The sequence below is a fragment of the Dermochelys coriacea genome, chromosome 20 (assembly GCF_009764565.3).
Source record: "Dermochelys coriacea isolate rDerCor1 chromosome 20, rDerCor1.pri.v4, whole genome shotgun sequence".
Classification (NCBI taxonomy): Eukaryota; Metazoa; Chordata; order Testudines; family Dermochelyidae; genus Dermochelys; species Dermochelys coriacea.
Genome location: NC_050087.2, coordinates 1,045,644 through 1,062,871, shown reverse-complemented (window position 1 = coordinate 1,062,871; position 17,228 = coordinate 1,045,644). Strand labels below are relative to the sequence as shown.

The 17,228-nt window shown below is 46.3% G+C and overlaps 1 protein-coding gene across 1 annotated transcript in view; it reads right to left on the bottom strand.

The window, feature by feature from the left end:
• Positions 1-1,977: 1,977 nt before the first annotated feature.
• ACVR1B (activin A receptor type 1B) overlaps positions 1,978-17,228 on the bottom strand; it is a 31,738-nt gene continuing 16,487 nt past the window's right edge. The window contains exons 2-9 of the mRNA XM_038378795.2: positions 13,982-14,221; positions 12,014-12,262; positions 9,862-10,092; positions 8,899-9,066; positions 7,971-8,127; positions 6,825-6,949; positions 6,017-6,147; positions 1,978-5,123 (exon numbers count right to left, since the gene is read on the bottom strand). Of these exons, the coding sequence (XP_038234723.1) occupies positions 4,998-5,123; positions 6,017-6,147; positions 6,825-6,949; positions 7,971-8,127; positions 8,899-9,066; positions 9,862-10,092; positions 12,014-12,262; positions 13,982-14,221 (1,427 nt within the window). The 3' untranslated portion in view covers positions 1,978-4,997. The remainder of the gene's footprint in view (positions 5,124-6,016; positions 6,148-6,824; positions 6,950-7,970; positions 8,128-8,898; positions 9,067-9,861; positions 10,093-12,013; positions 12,263-13,981; positions 14,222-17,228) is intronic.

Sequence of the window (17,228 nt, the reverse complement as noted above, 5' to 3'; positions counted from 1 at the left end):
GATCCTCGCCTTAGATAAGGACTGGGCTGCACAGTCACCTGCTTGTAGATCTGCAGCCTGGCAGGTATCTGAGCAGTGTGACTCTCTCCCAGTTACTCCTGAGGACACCTGGCTGTCTAGCTAGGATATGGCACCGCCCAGGGTGAGGTAACGTACACCTCCCCACTCTGCCCATGTCACAGCCTGGGATTACATTTTGACCAAGAGCAACATCCTGAGCAGGGGGCAGGGCGTGCAAGAGAAAGGCTATTGTGGTTTAAAATCAAGGGCAAGGCCCAGATGGCAGCTTTCCCAGAGCTAAATCCATTAGTCTGACCTCACAGGGTACTCAAGGCACCATAATGTTAGGGGAGAATTGGCCCCTTTATCCTTTCGCGACGTGCTCTGTTCAGAAGGGGTGCTAATCAGAAATTAGTTCAGGCACTTTGAACGGCACACACAATTGAGGCCTAAAATTTACTCCACTTTGAAACAGTCAGTCTGGAGGGAGGGGGCCCACAAACCTTCCTTGGGGTAGATTTTTAGTAATAAACCATCCAGAGGCCCAGACCAGTTACATCTGTTACCACCATTTAAAATTCCCCCTATCAAAATTCCCCCTTTTAATGCAGGGCCGTAGTGACCTAGTGGATGGGGGTGAAGGGCTGGGACCTAAAACTTCTAGTCCCAGCTCTGCCATCCACTGGGCTTGCCTAGGCTAGGCCAAGAGGTATTTTTTTTTTTTTTTTTTTTTAAAGTGTGGTAGCCAACGAAGGTCAATAAAGCTGTGGTTTCACTAAGAAAAAAAGAGGGTTTAACTCCTATGAAGCTAACCCGGTAACTGATGTTAAAATCCTAGTGCAGTTTTAAGACATTGTTGGCTGGCCACAGAGCTGTCCAGCTCAGTCTTCACTGGAAAACACAGTGAAGCCACTGTTGTACGATTCCCTTGCTGTAAAAATCATAGGAGCCAAAGCACTGCATTTTTAATAGTGTAGGCTAGTGGTTCCCAAACTTTTTAGAAAGGTGACTCACCCACCGCAGTGTCTTTTCTGCAACCCTCCCAGGGTCCAAATTTGTGGGTGTGGGCCCAAAACCATAGGCCACCAGCTCCCCTCCACCAGGCTATATCTTCCATTCCAGCACTGCAAATCTAATCCCAGCCTGGTGCAGAGGGGAAGCACCCCCTGAATGGGAAGGAGGACAGGGGACAGGAGAGCAAGCCTGCCCTGCATTCACCCCACAGCTCCCATCCCACAGGGCTGGACCTGACACCCCACTCCAGGAAATGTTACCTGGTGCACATGATCACAGCCCCTCCCCTCTGTGACAGAGGTGGCCAGTCCAGAGCGGAGTGGCACTGTCACACTGTTGCAATGTGAGTGGGGTGGCCCCCTCTGGCCATGGGCCTGCTGTGGAGGGGAGATACCAGTTTACAATCTGGTTGTGACCCAATGTTTGGGAAACGCCAAGCAAGGTAAAGTTAAGGTGCATTGCCCAAGGGGGAAATACAGCTGATGTAGACTCTAGCAGGTGGATGACGTGTGTGTGTCACTGGCTTCAGGCTAGCAGACCTGGGTTCAATCCCCACTGCTGAGAAGCCATGCAGACAGATCATGTGATGCACACAAGAAAAAAAACTAGACCACACTCACCTATTAGAGTTTACAGTAGGAAGAGCCCAGGGTCATTCCAGGTGAGCTCCCGGGGATCAAGGCAGGGCCACCGTACAGTACAGGTTCTAGGATCCTGCCTGTTTTAAAGTGTCCCACAGCATTGGCGCTTTCCCATTTGGCCCTCGAGACTGCTTCACAGTCTGACATCTCCCCTCTCCTGCTATTCTAGTTTATTTTTTCCAAGTACCAAGTACTGCTGGTTACTCCTCCTCCACTCCCTTCCTGCTCCTTGTTTATACACAGCTACACCCACTGGCCAGGACTAACCCTTTGCAGGTTACACATAGCAAGCTGGGTTTGAGAGAAAGAGTCCAACAGTCTGTGTGAATAAAACAACTTTAATGATGTACAGCAGAAATTGGACAGCTTGTTCTTATATTAAACACAAGATTTCCTATATTACAATGTATTTACATTTGCATACTGAAGAGGTAAAGTGTCTAAGTGACTATTTTACAGTCCTTTTCTAATAAAATGTACGTAGAAAGGGGGCAGAAAGATCTGTTCTGAAGCCAGAGTACCATCCATTCATCTTGTGTCAGAAACTAGAGGCACAAACTTTGACCTGAAACCCCTCCCCAGTTTGATGCCATTGATCAACCTGAAACACCTCCCCTGATTGAACCAAATGCCTGATCCCAACTGTTTAGTTACTGTATGCCGTTAAGACAGCTGGTCTGTTTTTCTTCAGACAAGACTGCATTTCAGTGCCGGGAAAAGGGATTCCTAGATTTGCTACAAGTCAGCTAAGTAAGGTTTGCACACCACTCTGGCACATTTGCATGAAAAGTGCTGTGTAAATGCTACATTGTTATTCCCATCTCAGAGGGTCCAGTGAGGGTTTGACCGCTCTTATCCGTACCTATGAACTGAGTGTTTCAAAATCCTTATCATAAGGTGATGCCACCCCCTTCCACCCCACCCCTTTTAGACATTCAGTCCAGTAAAACTCTGGCATGTGCTGTTTGGTATGGTATTGAGGCAGGTACGTGTGTCTACTGTTGTGGGGTGGTGGAGCAGATCAACCAAGGAATTAAATTGCTGAATTAGTGTCATAAAGAAAGTCTCTGGACAGCTAATGGAACAGGAGATCTTGTGCTCCGAATGGGAATTTTCTTAATGCTCATGGAAAGACCAGATGGCAACCCCTACTAATTAGTGTGATGGGCCTCTCTGTGGCAGTTTATTTCAGTCGCTCAGACCCTCCCCAGCCCCTGCACAAGTCTCATTCGAAACGTCCTGCTACAGTAGCTGAAGAGTCTTATAGGTATTTTTAAGGCACACACCACCTTGGTTTCTCAATGCAGAAGAAGGGTTCAGTAAGTAACGAGTCACATTGGAGATACAGTAATTTCTGGCAGAGAAATTATCAGAACGAATCAGAAGGGGAAGCTGTACATTGACCAACCCTGTATGCTGCCCCGGGAACCCAGGGTCTAAGATGCAGACCGCTGCAGATAGGGAGGCAGCTCTGTCCTGCCTTTCATTTAAAAGCAATGGGAGAATGCAAAATGGCTCCAAACACAATGCAAAAGACTCCTCATTTAACAGATATAAATCACAGATGGGATGGGGGCCTGAGGGAAGAGAGAGACAGACAGACAGTGAACAGAAAGTCCATTAAACCTGCGAGCCAGAGAAGAGATGAATGCTCACCTTACAGAGCAGGCTCAAGGTTCGAGTAGAAAGTTCCAGTGTAAATTCAGCTGTGTGCATTTGGATTTTTTTTTTTCCTTTTTTGCAGTGATTTCTTTACAAACAAAGAGGTTGAGAGGTAATTATAGATTGTTTCTCTTCTCTTATAAAAATTAACAATATTAAAAAAAGTTAAAATCCAGACCCTCCCAATCAAATAAAAAATAATCAAATGCACTCCAGTTAAAAGTTATGGCTTCAGAGTTACATAGCACAGATAACGCCCTAACCATCACACAACCCAGCCTTCTAATGTTGCCTTTAATGCTGCACTCAGTTCAGATACAGGACTCAGCCCTGGGCTATTTCTAACATTCACTAGGCAACAATCAAATCAATTCTATTTCACCCTGATTGGTTATTCAATTAAGATAAGATTCATGCAGTTACCCCCTCCCTACCCCACCCAAAAAGTTATACACAGCTGCTTCCAGAATAGGAGACATTTATATATGTATATTTAAAAGATGGACATGTATTTCCAATCCCAGTCACCAATGGTCAAATCCTGCAATGTGCAGAGTGCTCCTTGAGAGGTGCTGTGCACAATTGTTTCCGTGGACACTAAGCTCTTCACAGATCAGACCTTAAACGCTTAGCTCCAAGTTCTAGAGCGTTTCTGCCAAAGCTCTTTGAGAGATCCAAGGGTTATGTTCCTAAGAGGCTGATGTCCTGCATGTCCCTGTGGCCTGGTCCCCTCCACCTAGGGGTAGCGCCAGCTCCAATCTCAGACATGCTTCTTGTCTCCTTTGCATCCCTCCTGCAGATGGCTCCTCTGGCAAGGCAATCTTTCCATACTACCACACATTACAAACCAGGGTTTTCAAAACCAAAAGCTTAAATTTCAGGGACAAAAATCAGTACCCTGCTTTAAAAAAAAGGAGAGGGATGGCAGTGAGACAACTTGACAAAGTTCCTGCAGCTGGCGTACAACTGGCAGGATAGAGGCCTGCTCTGGGAGAAGAAGGATCTGGCTGTAAGTAGCCTATTCACGCTAGATAATGCTCACTACTGGACAGGCAAGGCACCAGCACGCGTAGCTCAGAAGAGGACACTTTAGATTTGCACATGCACAAAGAAACACGAACAGGAATGTGCCAACCTACAAGCAGATACTCTGCACATCTAAAGGGGACTGATCAGGCACAGGGCACACACTGTTGCACACACTAGCAGCCAGTCTGGCTTTTTGAATTTTTCAAGCTCAAAAGAAGGAGAAATGGTTTTATGAAGCTGATGCCTCTTCTGTGTGTCTGTGCCAGTCCCTGGAAAACCTGCAGGTATGGCAATACAACCATCCCTTTCCCTCCCCACTCCCAGGCCCTGAACGCTTCCCAACGAACGTGCCATATTCACTGGACTGCACAGGGATTTCCATCAAAGAAAAGTTAAGGTCACAGCGAGATCCATCCGCACAAATCTCTCTCAAGTCTCCACGCTGTCAAGAGGTGGTTATAAAAGGTTTGTTTGTTTCATACCCAAACCAGGAAGAAAACATTTTAATAGGCTCTGTCATCCCTGGCTAGCAGCCCACAGGTCACATGGTCTGGTTGGTAGCAGTAGGTTGGGTAGAAACACGAGGTAGGCCTCAATCCTGTCGACTATCATGGCAGCTTTTGGCAGCTTCCTCATGCTGCAACTTGTGGGCTAGATCTTCACATCTTCCTGGACGCTGAGCTGCGAGAGCGTTTTCTTAATGCGGAGGGCCGTTAGCCGAGCTGCACCATTGGCATACCAGCACTCACGCATCATCTTGCCCATCACTCTTAACGCCTAGCCAGGAAACGGAGAGAAACATCAGCCCTGTCCCTTTCAGAGAGTTCAGTTCCTTCTGCTAACACACCAAATCAAAAGCTTTAAAGTGAATCCAAAGCTTGTGGAAGGTAACTGTGCCATGACTGAAGCCCTCTGCTTCTCCCCAGAATAGGCACAGCATGGGCAGCAGCAATGCAAGCTCCCCATGCTACCCTGTCAGCATACTTTACCCGGAGGGATGTCCCTTCTACAGATGAGGTGAGAGAGTCTCTTCATGGGCCATCTGATTCTTAGCCATTCCACCAACATGGGAATGCATTACTGCTGCTTTTTATAAGGACATGGACCATTAGGAACTGCACGAGATCCAACTTTTTCACCCCATCTGTATAATGTGACAGCGAGGTTGTTCTGAGCATTCGTTAACATTTGTATAGTGCTCTGAAAAAGTCAAGCATTAAGAGGTAGATGTTTCACAGCTCCAGAGCAGTTACAAGGTAACAAAGTTCACTCACTATTATTAACATGGAATTATTAACCACTCAGATTTTCATTATATGCAACATAGATGAGTGCAATGGACTTGAAACAGACCTGCTATCCAAGCTCTGGGAGCACACATCTGGCCTTCTCCACCAAGCGGAGTGCAAGAGTGACCACCTACTCTCTAGCCTCAGATGGGATCCTCAAGTCTCCATGTTCGCTTTCCCACTGGACTTCCCCACACTGATTCTGTCCATGGACCCCAAACCTGCCTTGGAGGGACCAGTCACTCCTGGCTGGAGTAGGGAAATCCAGCCTCCATGCTTACTGAATCTGGAACTCAGTGTCCAGGACTGAATCTAATCTTTACCTATTCAGTGGATAGTGCATTTCCTTTAGGCTCAAAGGAAGACTATGACATATCTTACCTCATAACTCTGCCACCAGTTAGGGATGTTGGGGCGCAACTTCTGATCACACACCACCTTCCGCATCTCCTCAATGGAGGGGTCAGAGGGCACAAGGTCATAGTATGGGAGTTGATATTCTTCGTGGATACCTAAGCATTGGAAGGGAAAAGGTCATTCATAGAGAACTGAAATCACTACCACTCTCACCAGAGCCACAATACCCCCGGCCTGGATGACATGACTTACAAATGTGAAGAGAGTCAGCAATTTAGGGAAGCAGAATGCAGTTAACTGGGATTAGGCCAGGGCACTGGGGTGGGCACCTCCCCTTTCCTGGGAAAAGGGCCAAGATATGTTTACTGACCACAAGTGCTCAGGACTTAGTGGATACAAAAAGATGGCACTTCCAACAACAGGATGCCCATCCCTGCTCCCATCCACTACTATATGCTAGGACACTGGTTCAGTACTGATTCATAGGAAAGCAACCTATGTACTGAATCAGCAACACCACTTCCTGCACTAAGGTTTGGCTAAAGAAATAGGTGTGCCACCAACAGCACAGCTACCTATTACCTCTCACGTGCCTGGTCTATGAGTAGTCTTGAGTCTCTTCCCCACGCCACCACCATCTTGGTGGCCATACTCTTGGGTGACATTGCATTTACCCCTGTATCCTGGGACTATAGCTGTCTCCACGACTGCCTGAAGGACAGGTTATTCTCTCCTAGCTCCAGGCCTCAGTTAAGTCAAAGACAAGGATTGTGGGGTTTTTTTGGTTGGTGGGGGGGGTGGCAGTGGGGAAAAGAAGCTGAAAACACATTACCTCCTGAACTGCACCTACGAGCAATCTCCCAATAGACCAGGCCAAGGGCATAGATATCAGCACATTTAAATGAATCAAAATGCTTCATGTTAATGGTTTCATCCAAGACCTCAGGGGCCATGTATCTGCAGCAAAGAAAAAACAATGTTATTTTCTTGTCAGAGGGACTCTCTGGAAGACCATCAATGATGAATTCTCCATGTTTATTGTATACAACGTGTGTTACCAGATACAGTGCTTGGATGCTGCACAGAAGTTAAACAATGAAAATAAAAACGGAGCCCAATGATGCGGACAGAAGCAGACACTGTGTTAAGAGAGCAAACAGAATAATGCAAAACAAAACACCAGAAAGAAAGAGGGGTGAAAGGAGGAGGCGGGAATGGTCAGAGGTGCACTGAGCCAAAGATAGCAATGACCCCTGAGGTGGGGTGGAGGTGAGGGCGAATTGGCAAATTGTCTGAAGCAGAGGCCATCTAGTCAACCTTAGCCTGGGAAGGACATAAGTGGAGGGAATAGGAAGTAGGCTGTGACTGCTCAAGTACCTCAAACCTAGATTTATTTATAAACAAAAAAGCCACTAAATATTCTCCTTCAATACTCTGGAAACCCTGCCAACACTTAAGATAGAAACTCTACCAATCCCCAGTAAGGCTCACATGTTTTCTATACCAGTGGTTCTCAACCTATTTATCATTGTGGGTCGCAGATTGAGAACCAGAGCGCCTACCCTCCTGCCCCCCCACAGTCCCCTACGTCCAGCGCCCCCCACCCAGAGACACCTCCACAGAGCAGGACCAGACAGCAGGGACCAGAGTCCCAACCCATGGCCTAAAACCTTGGGGTGCCGCAGCATCCCCACAAACTCCAAGTTCCCAGTGCCTCCCCTCCCCATAAGCCTGCCCAGAGACCCACTCTCCCACACCCTGCCCCCCAGCAGCATTCATCAGCCCCCTGTTGGCAAGAGGGCTCCAGCAGGCTGCCAGATGCTGTCTCCCACTCAGTTAGCCCTACCCCCTTTCAGACCAGAGCAGCAAAAATTTTTTTTAAAAAGCACACCACATGTGGCCCAAGAACTGCTGGTTTATACCCTCATTCTGATAGCACTGAACCTTGACCAGGAGTACAGCTGAGCCCGCTCCCTACCGTTTGGTTCCAACCCTTTGATTTGGCGCAATATCAATGGTATCGGTAACAGAATCATGCCGGACAGCCAGACCCAGGTCAGCAATGGCACACATGCTGTTCTTCTTCACCAGGATGTTCTTGGATTTCAAGTCCCTATGTGCAATCCCTGGTTTTCCTGGTGGAGTAAAATAAGTCTCAATAGCAGATTTTCCTCTCTCACCTTAGTGGATCTGATCAGTGCAGATGAGCTGAACACAGAAAATGGAGGGACTGAGGCGGTCATCAAATCCAGAGGTACCCTGTGCATCATACAAGCCCCATATTTCTGTCTTCACCTTTTCTGATTTAGTCTCTCCAAAGAATGTCTAGTTCATGTTTAGGATACTTTGCTAGTAGGATCTGCAGCCCTGTTCTTCCTCCAGTCTTATTTAAATTAAGCTCTGTACAAGTGAAAGGTGCTAAAAACACTAAAGAGCTTCCATTTAACCTCCAAGTACTATTATTTGAACTGCAGCAGATCCACTGCACCAGCTGTCTCATCCACACACAGACATGATCCCTACTCTGAAGAGTTTACAATCAGTTTTGCTCTGTCATTGCCTATGCTAATCTCTTCTGTGCTCCCCATCCCAACCAGAGCCAGCTGAGAGAGAAAGAGAGAGAGATGCGCACACACCCCCACCCCCGCCCCGCCATCTAACAGGAGCTGGACTAAGACTAATTCATTTCAATTACTTTTGCTCAATACCTAACTGGCCTAGATTCAGTCCCCAGGTCCTTAAGGAACTTTTCCTCTTTCATTTTATGATTAAATTCCATCTCTCTCTCAGTACAAGGTACCCTGTGCATCATACAAGCCCCATATTTCTGTCTTCACCTTTTCCGATTTAGTCTCTCCAAAGAATGTCTAGTTCATGTTTAGGATACTTTGCTAGCACTCTCTTACCCTGGGTCCCCACAATCTCCATGTGTAGGTGTGCCAATCCACTGGCAGCAGACAGGGCCAGTTTAATCATTCCCTCAATGGTCACTGTGTATCTGTTGAGGTAATCAAACAGAGAGCCGTGCTCATGGTAATCAGAGACAAGCCACAGCTGAGTCCAGGTCCCGTTATCTGTAGCAAGAGAAAAAGTGGAGAGAGCAGCATAACATCAGCACTTGCAGGGCATTTTGTTTTTGAACAAACATAGGAAGAGCTGCCAGATTAGACTGCAGGTCAGCAGCAAGTCTGAGCAGAAAAGGGAAGAACTACAAGGCAAAGTGTAATGATTACTTATAGCACCTTAGTGCTATATTATCTATCTATCTCTATATCTATATGAGAGAGAGAGAGAGAGATATCTATCTATATGAGAGAGAGATATCTATCTATATGAGAGAGAGAGAGAGCGCGCGCATTTCCCAAACAGCTTTTCACATTATTGAAGCAGTGACAGGTAGCTTTGTACTATGAATGACGCAATGTCTCTGCTAGTGACAGCAGCAATTTTACTGATTCTTCTCAGCAAGGTGAGTTCTGTGGATTAAGCCCATACTCAGGGACAAAGGAAATACTGCTAAGCCTTTCGGTGCACAGGTCAGGCTGTACTCTATCCCTGTTTTAATGAAGTTAAATTATTAGAATTATTTTGATCTAGCAAATACTTGTATTAACTGAAAAAAGTGAAGAACATAACTGACCATGTTAAGAATGTTATGTCACACTGACAGCTTTAATAGTTTTTAATGATAGCTAGCTATTTTTATAATTTGGGGAAATGATCATAACACTTTACAAATATACTGATGGCTTTCTTTATTTCATTAAAAAAAAAAGACAGAAAAAATAGATTCTATTCTAGAACGTGGAACTCCGAGGAACCTATGGCCATTAGTACTTTGATCCTGAAGGCTGAGACAGCATTTTTACCTTTGTTATCTGCAGCAATAAACCCCAAGATGTTCTCATGTCGCAACATGACAGTCTGGTATATTTCTGCTTCCCTAAACCAGGAGCGCTCTTCCCGTGAAGAGAAGATTTTCACGGCCACATCACCTCCACGCCACCTGCCACGCCACACCTCCCCAAAGCGGCCTTTTCCAATGATCTCCTGCAGGACAATGGTTCGAGCCACAGTTCGCTGGACAAAGAGTGGCAAACCTGTGGGCAAGAGATTGAAAGAAGAATTCAGATGAGGGACACTTGAGAGATTCTACAAGGTTTAGAACAGAACATCCAAAGGGTTGTCTTGGTTGGATTGGATTGTATTTAGCAGTCCAAATAAAAACCCAAGATCCATATCTTATTCTGCTAGGGATGGAAGCGCTTTGGCCCACAAATACAAGTTTTCACAACTAGAAAATTTCGCCTCCCTCTTTCAAGAACTGATTTGGGAAGAGTGATTGGAAAAGAAAATCGTTCTCGTCCTTTGCCCTTCTTCCAACATATGGATCAGTTTGTTTTTGTTCTCTCCCCGTTGCCAGTCATTCACTGTCACTCACTGACCACTTCCAAACGCTTCTCTGTGAGCTCAGTTTTTATTCAGAACAAAATTCTGGAGAACAATCCTGCCCCGTGTTCTGAAACCAGTTATTCTGACTGGATTCGAAGTACTATTCTATACAGGTTCTTCTGCTGCACTCATCAGTACACTATCTGAGCAACCACATGCACGTTGCACATAAGAAAATATATCATTTCTAACCAAAGTTACCCTGAACCTGCTACAACAGGACCAACATGTAAGGTCTTTCAACAGCAGTGGCAGATCACCAAAACCACAAAAACAGCAACAAAATCAAATGGCTAGCTTTCTCTCTACAAGGAAATCAATAAGTCAACACACACTGATACAGACCTAAAAACATCTCAATGGATTTAGACCACAAGAGTCCTGCAATTTCTTAACTGTTCCAAATCACTTTGGGCCAAGACCTGGCCCACCACCTTGTGCTGTGATCCCCATCAGATCTTGTAAGCTGAGCAGAGTCTGTGCTCACAGGGAGAAAGTTCTCCAAGGAACATCGAGAGGCTACATGTAAGCAGTGGAGTTGAAGACAGAGACAGCACTAAAATAAGCAACACCCCAGCTTTTGTTAAGGGACTATTGCATTGCTGTAGATGCAGTCTTTCAAGTAAGACACAACGCTGGAGTCCTGACTAGCTCCGCTCATTAAAGACTCCACAGCACTTTGCACACGAGACACAGCATTTAATGCTTATGTCCTGGCCAAATGCCTACTTGTGTAAGTTGCATTGCAGGGGCAATCTGTGGAGGCAGAATGTCAACTGGATATACAATTCATTTTTTGTCCCAACTTGTTGACAGTGTTGTGTGCTATTAAACCACACAATTCCACCCCATAGAGGATTCACATAAGTGCCCAGGAAGTTAACCTTGTGGGTAGTTCATTTACACCTTTCTTTGGGATTCTTTGGGTTGAAGGGTGCTATATAAATGTAAAATCTATATACTAGTTTCTTAACTCTGATGCAATTTCTATAAAGAGAATCTGCCATTTCTCCATCAGCTCTGATGGAGCTAGTGTCATTTGAAAACTGGTAACCTGTAGATGTGCAGTGAAGTTTGTTAAAAATTCAAAAATGGTACAGAACCAAACACCGATCACATGAACCAGATGCTCTGTATCCTGAGTCAAGGGAAGGTATCAAATTCACAAGAGAGAGCAGGGACAGCTATATCTGATGTTGCATTTACAGGTAGATGGAATTGTTTCCTGGGTATGATCTAGATTTTATACACTGAAATCCACAAAGCCGACTTTATGTAAATGCCAAATGACTCAATGATGAGAGAGTACAGTATCTCTTATGTATTCTACAGTTCCCATCACCAAAGTATCCAAGTGCCGATATTGGGCCACTGGCTTCACTGTCTAATGTACAATTGGATTTAGAACGAACACCAGTGACCTATTACCACTCAGACTGTACATAAGGAAGGATAGCCAATGGCCTTATATTAGAACACTGATACCACGGTGATGAGCACTTCAGAATACAGGATTCCATTACAATTACATGACATTTATTATTTCCAAAAGCAACGGCAGCTTAGTACCTGAGCCAGAGCCAGAAGTGGAGAGATCATAAACTAGATCTTGCAGAGTCTTATCCTTGGACAGACACATTTCACAAGAGGGATCTTCCATGTCCAACCGCTGACGATTGTGATAAACTCGTTGGTGGTGATGAAAGACGAAAACCACTACGATTATGACGACAAACAAAAGGAAGACAGGCCCTGCAATCACGGCTACTAACTCAACAGGGCCCCAACTAGACTGAGGTTCGTTCTCTTTCACGTGACCTTTAGTGGGAGGAGGGAAAAACAAACATTTTAAGCACAACCCGATTCCTTTATTTTTTATATATATATATATATTATATATATATATTTCGAAACCATGTAGACAAGAGTCCCTAATCCCTTCTCTTACAGCCCCAACTACTTTAACTCTGTCTCAGGACTTGTACAGGACACTCCAAGCAGCAAAATTCACTAGCTATTGCAAAGCAGGACAGGTAAACAGGCTGGGTAGGAACAGATAAGGAAGGGCATCACTTTTACTGTAGCTGCAAGAAGCAGTTGATGACCCCAGTTGAGCGCTCAGTTTAGGGTTTACGATAGCGTATTTTAGGTCCTGAAGTGAGACTAAGAACTATAACCAAACACTTTCAGAAGACCAGTCTGCAGTGCATCTTCCATCTAAGTTGAGAATTCACCTTACATGAGGAATGGTAGCTTTGTTTATGGGGGCCCCCCCGTGTACTCAACTTCCTTTTTATTCTTGCCCAGGAGGCTCTTGGATTAACCTAGCTTTCTGCCCTAGGCCTGGATGTGTTGCTCCCTCCCAACACAGTCACTACTGCGTAATCAGCCAGATGATCACTTAAGCTCAATGCAAAGCACTCCTTCCCACCTTCCCCCAAAATAAATTGGTCACTGCCTTCACATAGCAATGTGGCTAAAGCAGTAAGTTGGCTACCATCAAAGCCAACTTTCTTAATAAAAATTATAGTGAAGGAGGAAGGAATTATCCCCCATATGCAACAGCCAATGAGTCTTTAGCTCAAATCTTTAACCAGTTGTTGATTTTAGCCACACAAAATAGAATTCCCCTCCTACCTTGATGGATGATGGTACCATTCTGCAACTCATGAGAACCTAGAGAAACTGCCCAGAATGAGGGAGATAAGCAGCATGTGCCTTCTCTGCCACAAGGACTGTGACTGAACAGGTGGTTGGGTTTAAGTGTGTGGCTGCCGAGCATTACAGGAGGTCAGATTAGACAATGTGTGGTCCCTTCTGGCCTTGAACTCTGACAAGTCACTTTTCTTCCAGCACCCTCATTCCAGGACAGGCCCTGTCTCTATTGCACTCACTCAGAGTTCAAACATCTCCCTTATTTTACTCTGAAGTGTAAAACCACACTCAGAGCTCATGACTGAAAGAGGAGTTTCAGTCCCATAGGAAGCAATTCTATCAGATAAAAAGCAGACTGCAGTGCCACTCAATGCCACAACGGGGCACTACTCCCACGGACTGCTCCTTATCCTCAGGCCATCCTGGGCCTAGAGCACTGGGCAGAGGCAGGACATCCATGACTGAGGGGCAGCATGGAGAAAGAACCTAATTTTCAAAGGACTCTGTGGGGGGCACTAGGGGTAATGCCGATGAGGTGGGAGACTTGTGCTGTCTTGATCACATCAAACATTTGAAGGTGGGTGAACCAAATGGGAGATCAGAGAAAATCCAGTTTAGAGGCTTCTTCCCACCCTACAAGCTGAATGGTACAATTTGATAATGTTTTGCCTATCATCAGAGGATCTTAAACTGCTTCACAACCCTCTGTGAAGTAGATCATCACTATTCCCTTTTTGCAGATGTGAAGGAATTGCCACTGTTCACAAATCAAGTTAGTGGCAGAACTAGGAACAGGATTCGGGAGTCCTGGTTCCCAACCCTGCTCTAACTATTAGACAATACCACATCTTCGATGAGATAACAGAGGATTTCTTTACTCACCACTGGGCACCGTTAGGTCAATTTCATTGCAATAATCAGAATAGCAGCAATGTGTGTTTCGCAGATCTTCTGAACTCAGGCAATAGAAGGGTTTTCCAGCAGGAATCAGCTCTGCTTTAGGGATGCAGGTCCGGATGTGGTGCTCAACTCCATCCAGGTTGGAGATGGAGACCATGCAAGCCCCATCTGTTTTGCATGTGGAGTTTGCTTGATTGCAGTTGGAGCATGAACAGATCAAAGCTGCAGAAATCAGGACAGAGAAACCCCCTTGAAACCGACCAGAGCTGTGAGCAGGAAAACTCATCTACCATTGGGTAGGACACAGATTATTCTAAGGCTTTGCTGAGACAGAACTGGCTCTAAAAAAGGACCAATAATATTTGCTGAATGTTTCAGACAGAGGGAGTTTGGGGTTTTTTTTGGAAGGCAGTGGGGAGTGTAGATTCCCCATCCCCCTCTATGTCCATAACACAAAGAGCCACCCATGATAATCTGATCAACTTTCAGGCCATGCAATAGATAACATGCATTCAGCTACAGAAGACAGTTGCCACTGAACAATGCTGGAGTCTGCCAATGTGAACTAGGCCAGTCCAGCCCTCACCCCCTAATGAGGCACTTTAAAAAAAAAAGGGGGTAAATTATAAATGGTGCATAAAATCTGAAAGATTAGGGTCTTAGAGGGCAACTATCCTGCCAATTCCATTTCCTGACAAATATATTCATAACAGCTGGGTCTCTATCTTAATTATTAACAAGGAGGAGGGGGAACTGAAAAATTGGGTCCGTTTTTCTGGTAGCATCCAATTATTAAGCCATTCCCCTATTTCTGAACCTCAACTCATGAAGAGTTTTTCTAATTGAATTTATTATTCATTAAAGACACTGCTGGCATATCAAGACCTGTCACTCCTTAGAACAGGTTCTGCATCAAGGCATACCACTCCACCAATTTGTTCCAAACTTGACCCGGGAGCGGGGGGGTGCCACACTAGGGCTGAGAACAGTTCAGTGCCCTTAGTTCTTGAGCCTCCACTGAGATTACAAACTAGTGTCCCAACTGTAACATGGACATCCATCCACTACCAATTAGACTGACACTCACTAGCTCATTTCACATAACAGGCAACTGTTCAGTGACTTAACATGTGATTTTCCTAACCAAGATTGCATTCAGATTGGTGATAAGAGGCAAAAAGCTCTGCATCCCATTAATGTTCTCCCAAATCAGTTAATTCTTCAGTAGCGGCTTTCGGATTTGACAGACACTCAGGTTAAATACGTTTCTGGCTTCTTGCTATTGATAAAGACCCTTTACTCTTTACCCAAGCACACTCTAAAGTCAGACTCTCCCAGCTGTCACCGTTTCTCTCAAGCTGCCTGAAAAGCTGCAGCCAAATCCCCAGCCAGTGCCATGCTAGGAAACAAAAGGGAATTTAACCACATTAGGGAGAAGGGTGGGAACTGTTTAATATCATGCACTATTTTCTTCATCTTTTAGATCCCGTCTCCCTGGAGGGATTCAGAAACATGTACATACCCGCTGCAGAGATGGTTTAAGGCAGAACATTTAAAGTAACATTTAAAGTATCTAAATGAGAGCAGCGGTTAACTCTCCCCCACTCCAACAGAAAACTCCCCCAAGTCTGTTTATTTTCTCCCCCACTTTACAAATAATGTGGATGAAAAGTCACCACACTGGAATACACTTCATTTTCCACATTCCAATATCAGTCACCTTCCTGAAGTGTCACTGGAACTCTCAGCCTTCAGTTATACCATCTTGGCAGATGAACAGATTTAAGCCAAGCCAACCAGGTCAAGATTAGTCTCAGGGGTGGAGGAGCCTGCGGCTTGGCCCTGGGAGAGAGAAGGACTTTTGCAGTAACAGGGTTCCCCTGGGGATTGCAGCGAGCAGTCCCACGGGCGGAGGAGTCTACAGCTCAACCCTGGCAAAGAGGTGGTGACCTCGAGAAGGGCTGGCACACTAGGGGTTCTCCCTGAAAACCGTGGGGAGCTGAGAGCACACAGACCTGTGAGTCCACAACAACTTGGGAAGAGCGAAGTGAGGGCCTGTCACCATCTCCTTAAGAAGGACATAGTAACCCTATGCAAAAAAAAAGAGAGGGTTGAGCATTGGAAAGTTCACCAAAGCACAGTTAATCATGCAGCTGGAGGAGGATGACCACTCTAAGGAACAGGTTCCTGACCCAAATGGGGCTATAGTAGGATCTGGGAGCAGCTGGAGTGGTAGCCAGGCATCCCCAAGACTCCTGTCCCCAACCAGACGAGGGTCTTCACGATCGGGTTCCCCATCAGGGGATCAGAGACGGAGGGGATTGGAGCCGAGTCCGAGAGAGCAAGAGGACTGTGAGAGACACTGAGAGCCCGAGAAGGAGCTGCAGAAGCAGCAGCAGCATGAACTGGCGATGGTAGAGCGGAGAGGCAGAGGGGACCTCCCGGGGTGAGCGGGGATAGACCCTGGGGTGCCAGTTCCGCAGGGACCCTCAATACTAAATTGCTGCCCCTGGTTAAGGAGGGGGGGATGTGGATGCCACCTTACTGCCTTGGAGCAGGCTGGTGATTTGAACAAGGGGGACTCTGCAGAAAAGCCCCGGTATCTAGCTCCCTTGCTGGGTCCCAAGGCCATAGACTCCGTCAGCCAGATGGGTGGGGAGGTGGACAGGCTCCCACTCCTGACCCCAACCTATATGTCTGTGTGGAGTCTCCTGGGCTCAGGCCCCTCGGACCTCCAGTGGGAGCGGAAGGTGTTGGTCAATGGGGAGACATGCCTACGGTGGAGAGATCCTGGACACAGAACTATTGTCAGGCCCTAGGTGGTGCAGCCTCAGATGCTGAGGGGCTGTGTGAGGGTCCCAGGGATGAAGCCCCTGCCCTGCCTATAGCCCAGATCCCTGTGCAGACCCAGGAGGGGTGGGGCTGGCTGGTCTTTGGGGTTCTCCAGGATATCAGCTGTGAGACCCTGTTGTGGGGTGACTGTCTCTCTTTGAGTTTGCCTGGGACTGGTAAGTATCCGAGTGTGTGTGTTTGCTTGCTGAGGAAGTATCCGAGCGTGTGTTTGCTGGGAGGGCAGGGAGAGAGCCTGAGTGAGTGTCTGATTGGCTGCTAGCCTGCAGGGGGCGGGCATTAGGGTGTCTGTGTGTTTGCGTCAGGGAAGCCTGGCTGTTTGAAAATAGCCGGAGCCTCGCGAACCAGCGGAGCAGCGGGGACAGCAGAGCAGCTCACA